Source organism: Malania oleifera, chromosome 3 (assembly GCF_029873635.1).
Source record: "Malania oleifera isolate guangnan ecotype guangnan chromosome 3, ASM2987363v1, whole genome shotgun sequence".
Taxonomy (NCBI): Eukaryota; Viridiplantae; Streptophyta; class Magnoliopsida; order Santalales; family Ximeniaceae; genus Malania; species Malania oleifera.
The window spans coordinates 10,546,127-10,561,497 of NC_080419.1; the positions used below are offsets into that span (position 1 = coordinate 10,546,127).

Below are 15,371 nucleotides of genomic sequence, written 5' to 3' on the forward strand. Positions count from 1 at the left end.
TTTCCAACCACAAAAGTTTGAAGTACTTTTTCACGCAGAAGGAACTGAATATGAGGTAGAGAAGGTGGTTGGAGCTAATCAAGGATTTCAATTGTACCATCAGTTATCACCCAGGGAAAGCAAACATGGTAGCTGATGCGTTGAGTAGGAAATCTAGGGAATCAGTGTTGACGGCTATGGAGATCTAGTATTCGATCATGATGGATTTGGAGAGATTCGATATAGAGTTGGTCGAGAGTGGTTCATAGGCTCGTATTGCTAGTTTAGTGATCCTGCCTACTCTGCCGAAGAAGATTAAAGCTGCTTAGAGAGAAGACCCAAAATTAGTAGAGGTGAGGGATAGAGTGCAGAGTGGCCAAGGGGAGGAATTTAGTGTTACAGATAACTGAGTTTTGTGATTTCGTTCCAGATTATGTGTTCCTGCCGATACTGAGATCAGAAAAACTATTTTAGAGGAGGCTCAAAGATCTTTGTATACAGTTCATCCTAATAGTACGAATATGTATAGGGATCTGCGAGAGTCATACTGGTGGAGTGGTATGAAGAAAGAGATTGTCGAATATGTAGCCCAATTTTTGACGTGCCAACAGGTAAAAGCTAAGCACCAAAGGCCGGAAGGGTAATTACAACCATTATTTATCCCAGAGTAGAAGTGGGATCATATATCTATGGATTTTGTGTCAGGACTGTCGACGGCGTTACACGGACATAATGCCATATGGGTGATTGTTGACTGTTTGACTAAGATCGCCCACTTTTTGCCTATCAAGATCAGCTACTCCCTCAACAGGTTGGCGAAAATTTACATTCAGGAGATAGTTCGTTCACATGGGGTGCCAGTATCTATTGTGTCAGATCGAGACCCGCGCTTCCCATCATATTTTTTGGGGAGCTTGCAGGAGGCTCTAGGGTCTCAGTTGTCTTTTAGCACGACATTCCATCCTCAGTTGGATGGATAGACTGAGAGGATGATACAGATGTTGGAAGATATGCTCCGAGCATGCGTATTAGATTTTGAGTGTAGTTAGACTCAGTTCATGTCCCTGGTGGAATTTGCGTATAATAATAGTTATCAGACCAGCATTGGCATGACACCGTTTGAGGCTCTTTAGTGTAGGAGATGCTGTTTTCCTTTATTTTGGGATGAAGTGGGTGAGCGATGAGTAGTGGGACCAGAGCTTGTTCAGCAAGCGAGTAATAAGGTTCAACTCATCAGAGATAAAATCATTGCAGCTCAGAGCTGACAGAAGAGTTATGCTGATAATCGCTGCAGAAATCTAGAATTTGATGTGGGTAATCATGTATTTTTGAAGATAGCTCCGTTGAAAGGAATTATGTGATTTGGAAAGAAGGGTAAACTTAGCTCTAGGTTTATCGGTCCATTTGAGATTTTAGATAAAGTGGGGCCGGTGGCCTACAGCCTAGCTTTACCACCTATATTATCTAGGATGCACGACGTATTCCACGTTTCAATGTTGAGGAAGTACGTCCCAGATCCTTCTCATATTATCAGTTATGGTGAATTAGAGCTCAATGATTCATTGGTATATAAGGAGGTAGCAGTACAAATTCTGGATAGGAAAGTGCAGGAGCTACGTAGTAGGAAGATTCCATTGGTAAAAGTTTTGTGGAGGAATCATGCAGTGGAAGAAGCTTCTTCGGAGTCCGAGAAGCAGATGAAGTAGAAGTATCCGCATTTATTCTAAGAGATTTGACGAGTAAAATGTAAGAAAATAGGTGATTTTTCTTTTGTAGGTACATGTAAAAGTTTAGTTAGTAAGTAGCATTTTAGTTTTGGGAGAAATTTCTTTTGTGTATGTAATCTCCCAGGACTTGAAATGTAACCACGGTATTCTTTCGCCATAAGTGAGGGTAAATAATAAAATAAGTAGACCATTTTCTTTAATGGATGGTGAATTATGTGAAAGGTAAATTTCAAGGACGAAATTTTATAAGGAGGGAAGAATGTAGTGACCCAAAGAAATTATAATATTTTAAATAATAATGGAAAGGAAAGGAAAGAGGAGCGTTCGTCGACAAAGTTATAATAGGGCTCATCGACGAGGGTACGTTTCGTCTGCGAGAAAACACTGAAGGATAATTCTCTCATCTCTAAATTTCGTCGATGAGAAATAGAGTTCGTTGACGAACTTCCTTCATGACCTCATCGACGAGGTGACGTGGCTCATCAATGAGAGCCAGAGTATAAATAGCTCTAAACGCTATTTTTTGACAGAATTTCACACAGAATTCTCCCTTTTATCTCCCGTTAGTTTTCCACTCTTCTCTCTTAATTTCTAGGTCCGTTCTTTGCCGGATCGATGATCCGAAACCACCACGACACTCTTAGGGAAGTTCTTTGCACATCTACTAGAGTGGATTGTCGATGGGTCGAGTTCGAAATTCATCCCAGATTCAGGGTAAGACTTTCTACTCAATATTTGACTTCCTGACAGTTGTAGAAAGTGTAGTACGCATAGAAATACTGAAGTTTAGTTCTGAGAAATATCATTTTCAGGGTGTTGAACGGGAAACCCTACGAGTGCAGGACGATTTATTTCAGGGGCTTTTCAGGACTCAAGTAAGGGGATAAACTATGCTAGTTATTTTATGAAACTGTATGTATGTTATTACAGCATCAGATTTCAGGGAAATAAATATATTTATATATGCTTTATGTTAGGAAATACTACTGTAAAAGATGATATGTTTAAATAAGTATAAAACCTATCTTGTGTGGCATGAGCAAAATTTATAATGAAATACTATTTTCTGGGAATATGATAAAATATGGATTTTTATAATGAAAAATCAGCGTACAAGCCGAGAATTTTTACATGTATTGCCGGAGTACAGGTCGCGCTATGAATATGATTTGCCAGCGTATGGGTTGTGCTATGGATATGATTTTTTGGCGTACAGGCTGTCCTATGGATATGTTTTACCAGCGTATGGGCCGAGCTATTGATATGATTTACTGGTGTACAAGCCGAACTATGGTAAAATATGAAATACCGGTGTATGGACCAATGATTTTTCACGATGTATATATATGCAAAATGATATAATGATATTGATTTGGTAATTAATGGTATGAAATATCCATGTACCACAGTTTCATTCTATGTTATATGTTATCAGAACATGGTTGACTTGGTTTAGGCTAGCACTTGCACGGTACCGCTGCTATGTGTTTGTGATCATCACGATATTGTGTTAATGCTGCTGTGTGGAGTAGTGTGAGGACGGAAAGTCGATGTGGTTTTAAGAAGTGTGAGCGCCCTTAGTGTACGGACCAGGTCTAGCAGACCCATCGGACTTACAGACTTTACTTTTGACTTGGTAGTGGTCGGCTAACCATTGTCAGGTCCCGCCTTCGGGTCACACAACCTAGTCATGTGGGGGTAATACATGACAACAGTCAACTAACCTACTAAAGTTGTTTTCGTATTATTATTATATGAGATGAATTATGTTTATGAAAATGCAGTATGTTGTGTCATACTATTATGATATATGTTTTCCCAGATATGACATAACGATTTACTAAATATGTTTCTGTATGGTATATGTATAATACAGAATACTCATGTTGTCACACACTAGTATTAGTTTATTTTTTCTTACTGAGAGGTGTCTCACCCCGAATTATATGAACATTTCAGGAGCCCCTGATAGGAGAGTGGATAAAACTCCGCTGAGATAGTACTGTTGATTTGCCCTCTTTGAAGGATAAGTTTTGGTGGGGACAGATGGATTTTTGTGGGAAATGTCCCTAAGACTTTCTTTTTTGGGATGTATATACATAAATACAATGAATGTAGTAACTTTTGTGTTGAGATGAATGGTTTTGTGTTTATGATATTATGATTTTATGTTTCCTGTTACTTAGGCTTCCATTTTGTGTGTCTGTTATATCCTTAGTATCCACGGGTTCAAGTTGATCATGATCTGTTGAATTGGTTATTATGGTTTTTATTATATTATGGAAAAAAATATATGGAGATTAAGCAGGTCGTTACAATGGGTGCTATGGTGGAGTAAATAGAGTCATTGCATAAGAACTAGGCGTGGGATTTCGTGGAGCTTCTAGAAGGGAAGAGGGCGATATGATGCAAGTGGGTGATTTTTTTTGTTGCTTTATGTGAATGACATGTTAATTGCTGGGAATACTTTGATTGAAGCTAATCAGTTGGAAACTCTATTAAGAAAATAATTTGACATGAAGATTCTTGGGTAAGAGATTCATAAGGACAAAGTTGCAGGGAGATTGTAGTTATCTCAAGGTGGTTTTGTGGAGAAGGTGTTGGAGAGGTTTGACATGGTTAATGCAAAACCAGAATGTACACCATTGATGAATCATTTCAAATTGTCTAACGCTCAGTTCCTAAGGATGGATGATGACATTCATAACATGTCAAAGGTCCCCTATGCTTGCGCAGTGGGGTGGTTGATGTATGCTATGGTTAGTACAAGACCAGGTCTGGCACAAGTTGTCAATGTGGGTACTTCAGACTATGACATTGTGTTTGACAAACAATAGAGTGATCCGTTAGTTATAGGATATGTGGATGCAAATTATGCAGAAAATCTAGATCACAGGAGGTCTACAATAGGGTATGTGTTCACCCTTGTGGGAGTGCCTATTTGTTAGAGGTTGATGGTACAATCTTTGGTTGCATTATCGATAATTGTGTTGGACAATATAACAATCGCCGAAGTTGCCAAGGAAGCATTGTGGCTTACAAGTTTAGTCAAGGAGCTGGGTATACAACAAGGTAGAGTTCAACTACATTGTGATAGTTGAGTGCCATCTATTTGGCGAAAAACCAAGTGTATCATGCGAGAATCAAGTACATAGATGTGGGGTTCCACAAGATCCGAGAGTTGGTTTCTTCAGGTGAACTTGTGCTTGAGAAAGTTCACACTTCTGAGAATGCAGCAGATATCTTGACAAAATCGATTACCATAGATAAGTTCAAACATTTCTTGGACTTGCTTAATTTCTCTAGTTGTTAGACGGGAGGCGGTCCCAACCTATCGTCCTAGGTGGAGCAGTAGGTTATGTTTTCAGTTTTCTCCTGAGGGGTGTATATTTGCCAATGTAGATATTGTTGTAATATGTGGCTCATATGTTGAGTGAAATGCATATACAAAGAAAACATAGTGGAAAACAGAGAAGCTGGTCTGCAGGACTAAACCTTCGATGGTTTGCTTGAAACCGTCATTGGTTTTGTCAGGTTCAGAAGAAACAATTGACTTTTTTGTTGTGTTACATCAATTGTTTGGTCTTGGTGTCAAACCATCGACAATATATCTAAAACCGTTGACGGTTTTGTTTGGTTACCCAACATTGGTTTTTGAATTTTGAATTGGGAAGTTGTATAGGTTGGGTTTTGGGGAAAAGACCTCTCGAAGGGTTATATATATATATATATATGTTATATGATATAACTCTATGTCTTTTGGCAAAAAATAGTGAAAAATTACTTTCATTTGCTCTCATGGATGTAGGCATTGCCGAACCACGTAATTCTTTGTATCATTTTTTATTACTTTCATATAATTTGCGTGATTGTGTTTTTTTGTATATTTCACTGTTGGTTGTTACGTTGTAAGATCGTTTGTTTCCGTTGCGCATTCATTTACACAACAACATAAAATATGCTTGCACAATAATAATAATAATCTACAATAACGCTACACCTTGACTCAAGATACTACACCGTAACATGGGGGGACGAAGTTTTCTATTAGACACCGAGATTATGTAGATAGAGGGTAGTAAGGAGACACTTGAAGCGACACAAAATCTTTCACTTACAACAAATTTCAAGCGTATCAATTAGTCACAACTCAATCCTTTCCTCATGCGTACACTTGAATACATGCATCCAAGCTCCTCCTTTTCATCGCATACTCATTGAATTCAGGAACATTGATTTTCTTTTCATGTCATTTTGTGAAAAATAGGGCACCAAGATAGACGAAGGGGCAGGATTTCAAACTGCAATGGGGCCACTTCTTTTGGCCTTCAGATATCCATAGATCCAAGGGTTATGGCCCATCACACTTTGGCTTTTGATTCAATTCCTCCCTTCTCAAGTCTCTTTGTGTTATTCAACATTGCTGGTCCCTTTTTCTCCTGCCCTCTCTGCCTCTAATGATTCCCCCAAGACCCACAACACAAAACGCAGGAAACAGAATTTCATTCATCATGGAATTCATAAAACAGAAAAGGGAAAGATGAAAGCACATCACTTCACACCACCAACCTTTCATTTTGCGAATGGTGATTGAGAGGATCATTGATTTAAAAAATATGGAAGTCCACTCATTGTAATAGACGGCACCACCACAGCCATTAATCATAACGCGTTCCATGTCATCAGGTTTAATTTCTCAATATTTGAATTTCGATCTTCCGACTGGTGCCGCCCACAATTTAACTTTGGGTTATTTTAAAGATCGTTTCAATTTAAAACTTGAAATAAGAATTATTTTTTAATGTTTGGTTATAAAATAAAGTGGGAAAGAAAATAGTATGCATGTGTGCAGATAATAAATCAATAAATAAAATTTAATTTCTTAAGTTTTTGTCTATTTCTTTAAATGTAATCATATTTGAATAATATTTCATTATTTATAGTATTTTATATAAATAAAAAATTTAATAAAAAATGATTTTGTTGATACTAAAGAATACATCGCTACTTTAGAGGTTGATAGAGTGGAAGGTTGATGAAGATTGTCATCGACTCGACGCCTTGGGACAACTTGTTTAGGTCAAGCGCATTCGGTTCTTTGCCGTGCATATGGCTCTTTCGGTGGGGCCCGTTCTTGTCGATGTAGCCCTCTTTCCAATACATTTTTTTTATCCTTTTTCATTTCTTATACAAAATTATGAGTGTTAAACATAGTCTATATAAATGAAAAAAAATATATATAAAATATATATTCTAATATATTCCATAATAAATTGCTCATTCTTTTTTAATGGAAGGAGAAAACATTTTTTTTTTTTTTGCATGTCAAACATTAAAGATTTTTCCTTGTATACAAATACCTTTCACTTGGACATTGTTGTCATAACTTTTTCTCTCTCTTAGACAAAACTTTAGAGTGTGGAATATATATTAGAAATATTTTACATTATTTCATACTCTATAATTAAATGAGTTAGGTGTAAAATATATAACATATATGGAAATAAAGTTATTGATTTCACTATGTAGAAAGAGCAGCCGACCACCTTAAAAAAGGGCACAAATTTCTCAAGGGCGTCCGGTGTAAAATATATTGAATTGAAAATGCAAGAGATATATTTAGTTGTGAAAAGTATTTTTTTTTTTTAACTAGAATTATAAAAATGTAACTTCATTTTTTAATTTTTTTAATACGGGAAGTTAAGAAAAACAATAAAAATATATTTTTGACTTTTCATATAAATACGAATAAAATAAAAAAAATAAAATAGGGTTCTATTTTTTTTTTTATAATTGTTTAAAAATTTAAAATAAAATAAAAACTATTATTTGCAATTAGAAAATTATCAGGGAAAAAAAATTAAGCAACGTGATTAAAAAAAACCGAAATAACCAGAGACAATGGCTTGGAACACACTGGGAATTGTTTTGGCAACAAGGACAAGCAGACAGCTTTACAAGGAGGCCCTAATCATCACCAAGTTGGGACCCAAGCGGTAATCATGGCAGTGAAGAAGCCACACTTGACCATGGGGGTGGGGGGCTTGTGAAGTTCTTGAAGATTTCCATTTTGGACTATTGACTGCTTGGGACTTGGGTCTCTCTCTTTCTCTCTCTGCCTTATGGAGCCAATAGTTGGAAATTGGAATGTTCCATTGTCAGCTTAATTTGTTTAGTATTCCCCTCTTTCATTGATTGCTGATATTATCATGTTAAGGTTTGACAATTTGATCATGGAGGTAGGGTATTAAGGATAATATAGGCCAACCCTTCTCTTCTTCTATGTACTTGAAGACAAAGACTAGTCCACTGCATTTCAAATTTGACAAAATTTGACTATTGTGGTGACCTAACATCGCTGAGAAATAGATCCAAACATGGTTACGACTAATTTTTTATTTAAGGAGGCAGCAGTGAATTGGGATGGTGGGAGTTTGGGACAAACGGTTCCATAGAGACAAGCCTTGATAGGATCAAAAGCACCTCAAAGGCTCAAAACTTGTTTACCAACGTTCTTCCCATTACCCACATTCCAATAAGCAGCCCTGCACTGGGGCTATATTCTATTTCCATAATAGAGAAATAAACTTACACAATGCTCCACACATTGTAAAATTTTTGACCCAAAAGGGGAAAAAAAAAATTAAGTATTTGATAAGTTGATGAGGCCTGGAAATCCCAACAATCTCACAGAAACCAAAGACCCGCATAGGAGGAGCATCCCGTTCTCAATACACAAGCCCATTCCCTTCACAGTTCTCACTCACTGTAGACATTCCCTGCAGACAGAAATCCAAGGGGAAAAAGAAAGAAAATAAAGAAAGAAACCGAACACAGATTGTACCGTATGCATACACTTTATCTTTTTCCTTCTTTAACTGCTTTTACTTTGAAGTTAGACCGAGGGGAGAAGAGGATACAGCCATAGGGGTACCGGATCTCAGCACCTACACTTTGCTGACCAGAGGGCAGGGCAGTGGGCTGTGCGGCTGACCGGGTCGTTTTGTTTCTGGGTTTAAAGCCAAACGACGTGCCCGCTGCTCCATCATGTTGGCCTTGAGATTTGGTATTAAAGAAAGAGACCCTTGAGAGAGAGAGAGAGAGAGAGAGAGAGCGGGAGGGAGGGAGGGAGTCTCGTCTTCGCTTTATTCTGTTCAAATTCGATACTTTGCTGCCTGTTACTGAGAACGAGGCTCTGTTGTGTGTGCGAGAGAGAGAGAGAGAGAGAGAGAGAGAGAGGAGCTTTCTCTCTCTACCTTCTCTATTTTTTTCCTTCTCTATATTTTTCTCTCTCTATGTCTGCCGCATTGTCTTGTTCTACCCTTCAGAATCTCTTCTCACTTCCAGGCACTAAAGTGTTGTCTCTCTCTCTCTCTCTCTCTCTACTAGTTGTGCTATCATTTTTCCCGAGTGGTGCTTATTTGTTTCTTGGCCTTGCATAGAGCAGCTTATACATAGCAGCAGAAAGAGGAAGAGGAGGGAAAGAAGCTTGTGTGAGGCGGAAAAGAAAAACTCATGTGTTGTTTGGCCTCTTTTGGTGGTGGTCTGAGCTTCTTTAGATTATTAATGGGAAGGAGTTTCAGAAACAAACAGCTGAGCTCGTTCCCTTTGTTGTAGAGCTCTGTTTGCATATATAGATAAAGCCCATAAATTGGGGGAAGAAGAATCCCGGCTTTGGGGCTGTTCGCCAAGAGATCATTCTGACATCTTTGCTGATTGTGAGCAAAACTCAGAAGCCCAGAAAGAGTTAATATCAGGAGGAGAGCTGCATGAAGAAGTAGTGAAACAATGAGAGATGGGAACTCCAAGAAAAGCAAGGTTTTCTTCTTCTTCTTCCTTTCTTTCTTTCTGGGGGAAAATGAAACTGTGAAATTGTTCCTCTACATTTCTCATTTCCCATTTGGGGTTGCTAACAAGTTTATGCTTACTGTTTGGTGAAGCTCTCATGGTCAAAGTCGTTGGTCAGAAAGTGGTTCAATATCAAGAGCAAAAATGAAGAGTTTCAGGCAGACGATGTTTATGGAGGTGGATACAAATATTTTTTTCTCTTGGTTTTCTTTACCTTCTGATTTGGTCTCTGTACTTTGCTTTTTAGGTGATTGCCTTCGTGCTCCAAATCAGGGTTCTGATACTTGGAATCTCGCCTTACTGTCTGGAACAATAAATTAATATTTTCCGTTTTAACTGGAATTTCCTTGTATGGTTGCCTTTACTGTTTGATCGTCAAATAAGAAAGGAAAGAGAAAGGAATTTTGTATGGTTTAATTTTAATTACAGTTTCTTTTGAAGATGGATGAGAAAATTTAAGAGCAGCGAAACAGAGCATTGCAATACCATTGTCCTGATTTTATCTTTTCTGGAACCATAGTCTGTTCACATTTGGTTAGGCTATTTCTAATACCAAAGTTAAGATTGTTCTGGGTCTATTCTTTCGAATTTAATGCGTGGGTTCAGTTTTAGATTTTTGGATTTTTTATTTCCAGTCTTCAAAACAACGACTTGCATTAACAGTGAGGTCTTTTGCAGGTGGTGATGTAGAATATAGGAATAGCTTCTCGGAGAGGGAACCATGCACAATCAAGAAGAGCAAAACAGGTTCATTATCATGATATTACAGTGTTTTGATTGAACAAATATCCCAAATCTTCAATCTTCCAGATGGATTTTCTAATCCTCATTGATGTTTTATAGTTTTCCTTATTTTTTGTTTTCTCATTTTGATGCACAGAGAAATTAAGCAAGAATGCCGAGCGGGTCCGGCGAGGAAGAGTAGATCTTGAGCATCCTCGAGTTATAGATGTGCAGAATTACAGGCATTTCCCCTCCCTTATAAATTATATTATTATATGTTTTGTCCCTGTGTGGCATTAGCTTCTAACCCCTGGATTCTTTTGGAACAGTGTTTTTGTAGCTACGTGGAATGTGGGTGGAAAATCCCCACCTAGTAATTTGAATCTAGATGATTGGCTTCACGCGTCCCCTCCTGCGGACATTTATGTTCTCGGGTATCTATCGTTAATTTTTAAATTTATTCATGTTCTTTACCTGAAATTTTTTGACCGATCTGTTGCTGATGGAAGCATGTCTGTTCCTTTACTCTCTCAGATTTCAAGAGATTGTTCCTTTGAATGCCGGTAATGTTCTTGGCGCAGAAGATAATGGGCCTGCCAAAAAATGGCTCGCTCTCATTCGGAGGACTCTAAACAATCTTCCTGGAACAAGTGGCAGCAGCGGGTGCTATACACCATCTCCCATACCAGAACCAATTGTAGAATTGAATGCAGATTTTGAGGGCTCAGCAAGGCAGAAGGCCTCTTCATTCTTCCATCGTCGATCATTTCAGACAACCAGCAGCTGGAGAATGGAAAATGATCCTTCAATCCCACAACCCCGCCTTGATCGACGATTTAGTGTTTGTGATCGGGTAATTTTTGGTCATAGGCCAAGTGATTATGACCCCAATTTCAGATGGGGTAGGCCAAGTGACTATTCCAGATGGGGTTCGTCTGATGATGACTATGGGCCTGGGGATTCGCCAAGTACTGTATTATTCTCGCCAATGTCTTATGGTGGATCTGCACCCAATGAAGATGGATATAGAATGCCAGCACATTCAAGGTACTGCTTAGTTGCAAGTAAGCAGATGGTTGGCATATTTCTCACAATATGGGTAAGAAGTGATTTGAGGGATTATGTTCGAAACATGAAAGTATCGTGTGTGGGCAGAGGATTGATGGGTTACCTTGGCAATAAGGTATCCTTCTGAGAAAAAAACATGATGGTTCAATTATTTTTGTATGTTCTATTTGGATTTTTTTAAAACAATGCAGCAAGCTAAGATACTAAAAGAAACAATATTATGCCTGGTTCTTAGGGATCCATCTCCGTCAGCATGTTGTTGCATGAAACGAGCTTTTGTTTCGTATGTAGTCATTTAACTTCAGGGCAGAAGGAGGGTGATGAGCTGCGAAGGAACTCTGATGTCATGGAGATCCTTAGGAAGACAAGATTTCCCCGTGTTCATGGTGTAGGTGATGATAAGTCCCCAGAAACAATTCTTGAGCACGAGTAAGTTACCTAACTTTGAAATAAAATTCAAGAACTAATTGCACTTGCTCACAAGAACACAAACTATTCCATTTCAAAATGCCTCATACCCTCCTTATTATCATTGCCCTTTGCCTATGTTTTGTTCTCCATATTCTAATTGCAAACATTTTGATCCAGTCGAATAATTTGGCTTGGAGATTTGAATTACAGAATTGCCCTCACTTACCGGTCTGCTAAGGCACTTGTTGAGATGCAGAACTGGAGGGTATTGCTAGAGAATGACCAGGCATGATCCATGTCCACCCGTCAAGGATCACTATTTCCTTTCTTTCAATTATCTTTGCATAAAAAATGTTTTGTCCTACTGTCTTTATTTAAGAGAACTTTAAATTGAATGATCATGCTTTTCTCTGCAGTTACGGATAGAGCAGAGACGGGGTCGTGTTTTTGAGGGATGGAAAGAAGGGAAGATATATTTCCCACCAACATACAAATATTCAACTAATTCAGACAGATATGCAGGGGATGATATGCACCCAAAGGAGAAACGACGAACACCCGCGTGGTAGGAGCATCTTGCCCCCAGACATTAAGAAAATTTACATATGCACATCTCAATCCAAGATGAAACATATAAAAGTAAAAAATAAGTGAAAGAAATAAGGCCAAAGAAGCAGTAGATTCTGAGAGGCACCGATTCATTTAATTTTGGCTTGCAGGTGTGATAGAATATTGTGGTACGGAGAAGGCCTCCATCAGTTGTCTTATGTCCGTGGGGAATCTAGGTTCTCGGATCATCGACCAGTGTATGCCACGTTCTGTGCTGAGGTTGAGTCAATCCATAGCCGATTAAACAAAAGCATGAGTTGCTCTAGTTCCAGGATTGGGGTGGATGATATGTTGCCATATGCACATGGATACACTGAGCTCAGTTTTTTCTGAAGGATGAAGAAAAATGAATCATGTCCGCATTCAAGTATGCTCTCTCTCTCTCTCTCTCTCTCTCTCTCTCCATATCCAACTGAATGCTCATTCCAGAAACATTCTCAGGCATGCATGCATTCACATGTGCACACACATGCATGCTCTCATTTGAGCATTACCTATCTTCAATTCCTAAGGGTCCCTCCTTTCCATATGCAAAGGATCTGAAAGTTAAGCTTGGGGATGCCTCCGTTAGGCACTTGGGGATGATGCTTCACATAGGCACTAGTTGATTTGTTCAACAATAGATAAGCTACAACAAGATGGACATTCAATTATCTGTTGTGGCAATCAGTGTTTTTAAAAGTGGAAGTATGAAGCAATGCAATTTGCCTGTGTATGTATGTTTTTTCTTTGGTCAATTTGAGGAATTAATCTATACTATTAGTTAAAGGACAATATGACAGTTTTCAATTTTCATTTATTGTCCACTATGTTTCAAAAATGTCCTATTCTTACAAATTTCTATTGAAAAGAAAATTTTCTTTCTTTGGGTAATTTAGTAAATGTAAATTATACCAAAAATACCCATAACTATAGTGAATATCTATGATGCCAATAACAATTCATGGCTCCTTAATTTTTGCACAAACACCACACATTCTTATTGCTATTCATGACTACCAAAAACCAAGAAACGTGCATTGCACATGTCGATTACTAGTAAATTAAACAAAGAATACTAGTAAATAACTAAGAATCAACTTATGCCTGTAAAAATTAAAAGTATGTTCCTTGTAACCATATAACAAAAGAATTATCACTTCAAAAATGGAAGATTGCCACATGAAGATCGTTTCTTTAACTATGGTAAAAAAATGGCACACATGTAATAAGTCTACTGTGTAGCTATGTGAGTCCTCTGGTTGTATTTCAACTCATGACCTTAGAGCAAAATTTTCAGGAATCATTTTAATGTTTAGACCCTATTTAAGTCCGGCAGTTGTGTTTTACAGGAATATTGCCACATGAAGCTTGTTTCTTTAACTAGGGTGAAAAATGGCATACACGTAACAAGTCTACTGCATAACTGTTTAAGTCCTCTGGTTATACTTCAACTGATGTCCTTAGAGCAAATCGTACAGGAATCATTTAATGTTCGGATCCTATTACTGGCACATTTCCCATTATTCATATAACAAAGTGTGGTTATACTTCAACTGATGTCCTTAGAGCAAATCGTACAGGAATCATTTAATGTTCGGATCCTATTACTGGCACATTTCCCATTATTCATATAACAAAGTGTGGTTTAAAGCCCTTCTGGATGGGTTTGTGCCGTCGGTCTGTCAATGATTACTCCAATTTTTTCCTCTTTTCCCTCATTTGCATTTTGGATGGTTGGGAGTATTTATTTTGTTAGGTGCAACTTGTAGATCTTAGGCTCATAGATGCATGTCCTGCTACCCACGAATTTTGAAAATGTAGGAGGGACTTTATGGAATCTCAGAAGGAGCTAAGTCATGTGTCATTTGATTGTTAAACACATGCTTTTTAATCTATTTGAATATTCGATGCAGTCCATATTGTAATTGTCATATTGTTTGAAGGTGATAATTATTTATTCTCTTTAAAAGAAATCCTAAATAGTTCGGCATGCCCCTATTCTTATCTGCAGGCGGGAATTGTTTTGCAACTAATTCATCCTTGAAGGCTGATGGGGACATTCCATTGCTCACAAACCGAGAAAGGTTGGTCTTCCTCTCTTTTTCCTTTTCTTGGATTTGCTGTGAATATTGGTTCTTTTGTCTAATAGTATTCTTCCTTTATCTGATAAGTGCGTTTGCCTAATTGTATACTTTTCTCCTCTTCAGGTGTAAATTTTTTTGTATTTTCTGATCTGACTTACTAATTTCATACGACCCCAAGTCGGCATACCTTTTATCACCATATCATTGTTAGCGAATAAAATACCCGTTCGGAGTGCAATTTTGTTACCAGATTAACAACACCCACCTATGTGGCATCTCTAACTTCCTCACAAGCATTTCCAGTCCTGAAAAAGAAATCAGGTACTATTAACTTTTGTCAATTATTCATTTACAAGTATCCTTATTCTTGATAAAGATTCCTATCTATTTAATCATGACCAAACCTTTTGTCTTGCAGGATGAAATTGCGTCATCGAAAACTGCTTAGTGGGTAATTGAGGATTATTTTATTCAAGATTCTTTATTTGTTCAGGGAATATTTTTAGTGACTCAAGAGATGATGAAAGATGGTCAAAATAATCATTGGGGTTGCTTCCTTTTTGTTTTAAATGAAAAAGAGAAAGGTGTACAAAACTAATATGGATGAATACTCAAAACACAAGGAATTATAAAATTTGAAGTTTGGGATACACACATGAAGGGTCTTTGCTTTGTCTGTTGCTTCTAATGATTTTACTGAAAAAGGGGCTATTCATGATAATCTCCCATCTCCACTGTTGGCTTTTTCTTTTTCTGTGAGGCTACAAGTAAAGCACAGGACAATTTTTGTGGACAGCTTCTTTTACAGGTCTGCTGGTTGTATTTGGGAAGCCGTGACACAGGACTGCTCTTCTGGACATATCTTTTTGTGTGTGAATACTTTTGCTGTTCTTGACATTTGCCTTTGCTTCCAGCAATAAATTTTAGTTTTTGTGTCAAA

At 37.8% G+C, this 15,371-nt stretch overlaps 1 protein-coding gene across 1 annotated transcript; it reads left to right on the forward strand.

Moving 5' to 3' along the window:
- The first annotated feature begins 9,079 nt into the window (after positions 1 to 9,079).
- On the forward strand, positions 9,080 to 15,371 carry LOC131151566 (type IV inositol polyphosphate 5-phosphatase 7-like). The gene is made up of 13 exons (XM_058102806.1): positions 9,080 to 9,524; positions 9,647 to 9,731; positions 10,233 to 10,301; positions 10,435 to 10,519; positions 10,607 to 10,711; positions 10,812 to 11,460; positions 11,581 to 11,774; positions 11,934 to 12,042; positions 12,173 to 12,321; positions 12,476 to 12,732; positions 14,359 to 14,431; positions 14,555 to 14,752; positions 14,850 to 15,371. The coding sequence occupies exons 1-10, from the start codon at positions 9,495 to 9,497 to the stop codon at positions 12,696 to 12,698; spliced, it is 1,698 nt and encodes a 565-aa protein (XP_057958789.1). The 5' UTR covers positions 9,080 to 9,494; the 3' UTR covers positions 12,699 to 12,732; positions 14,359 to 14,431; positions 14,555 to 14,752; positions 14,850 to 15,371.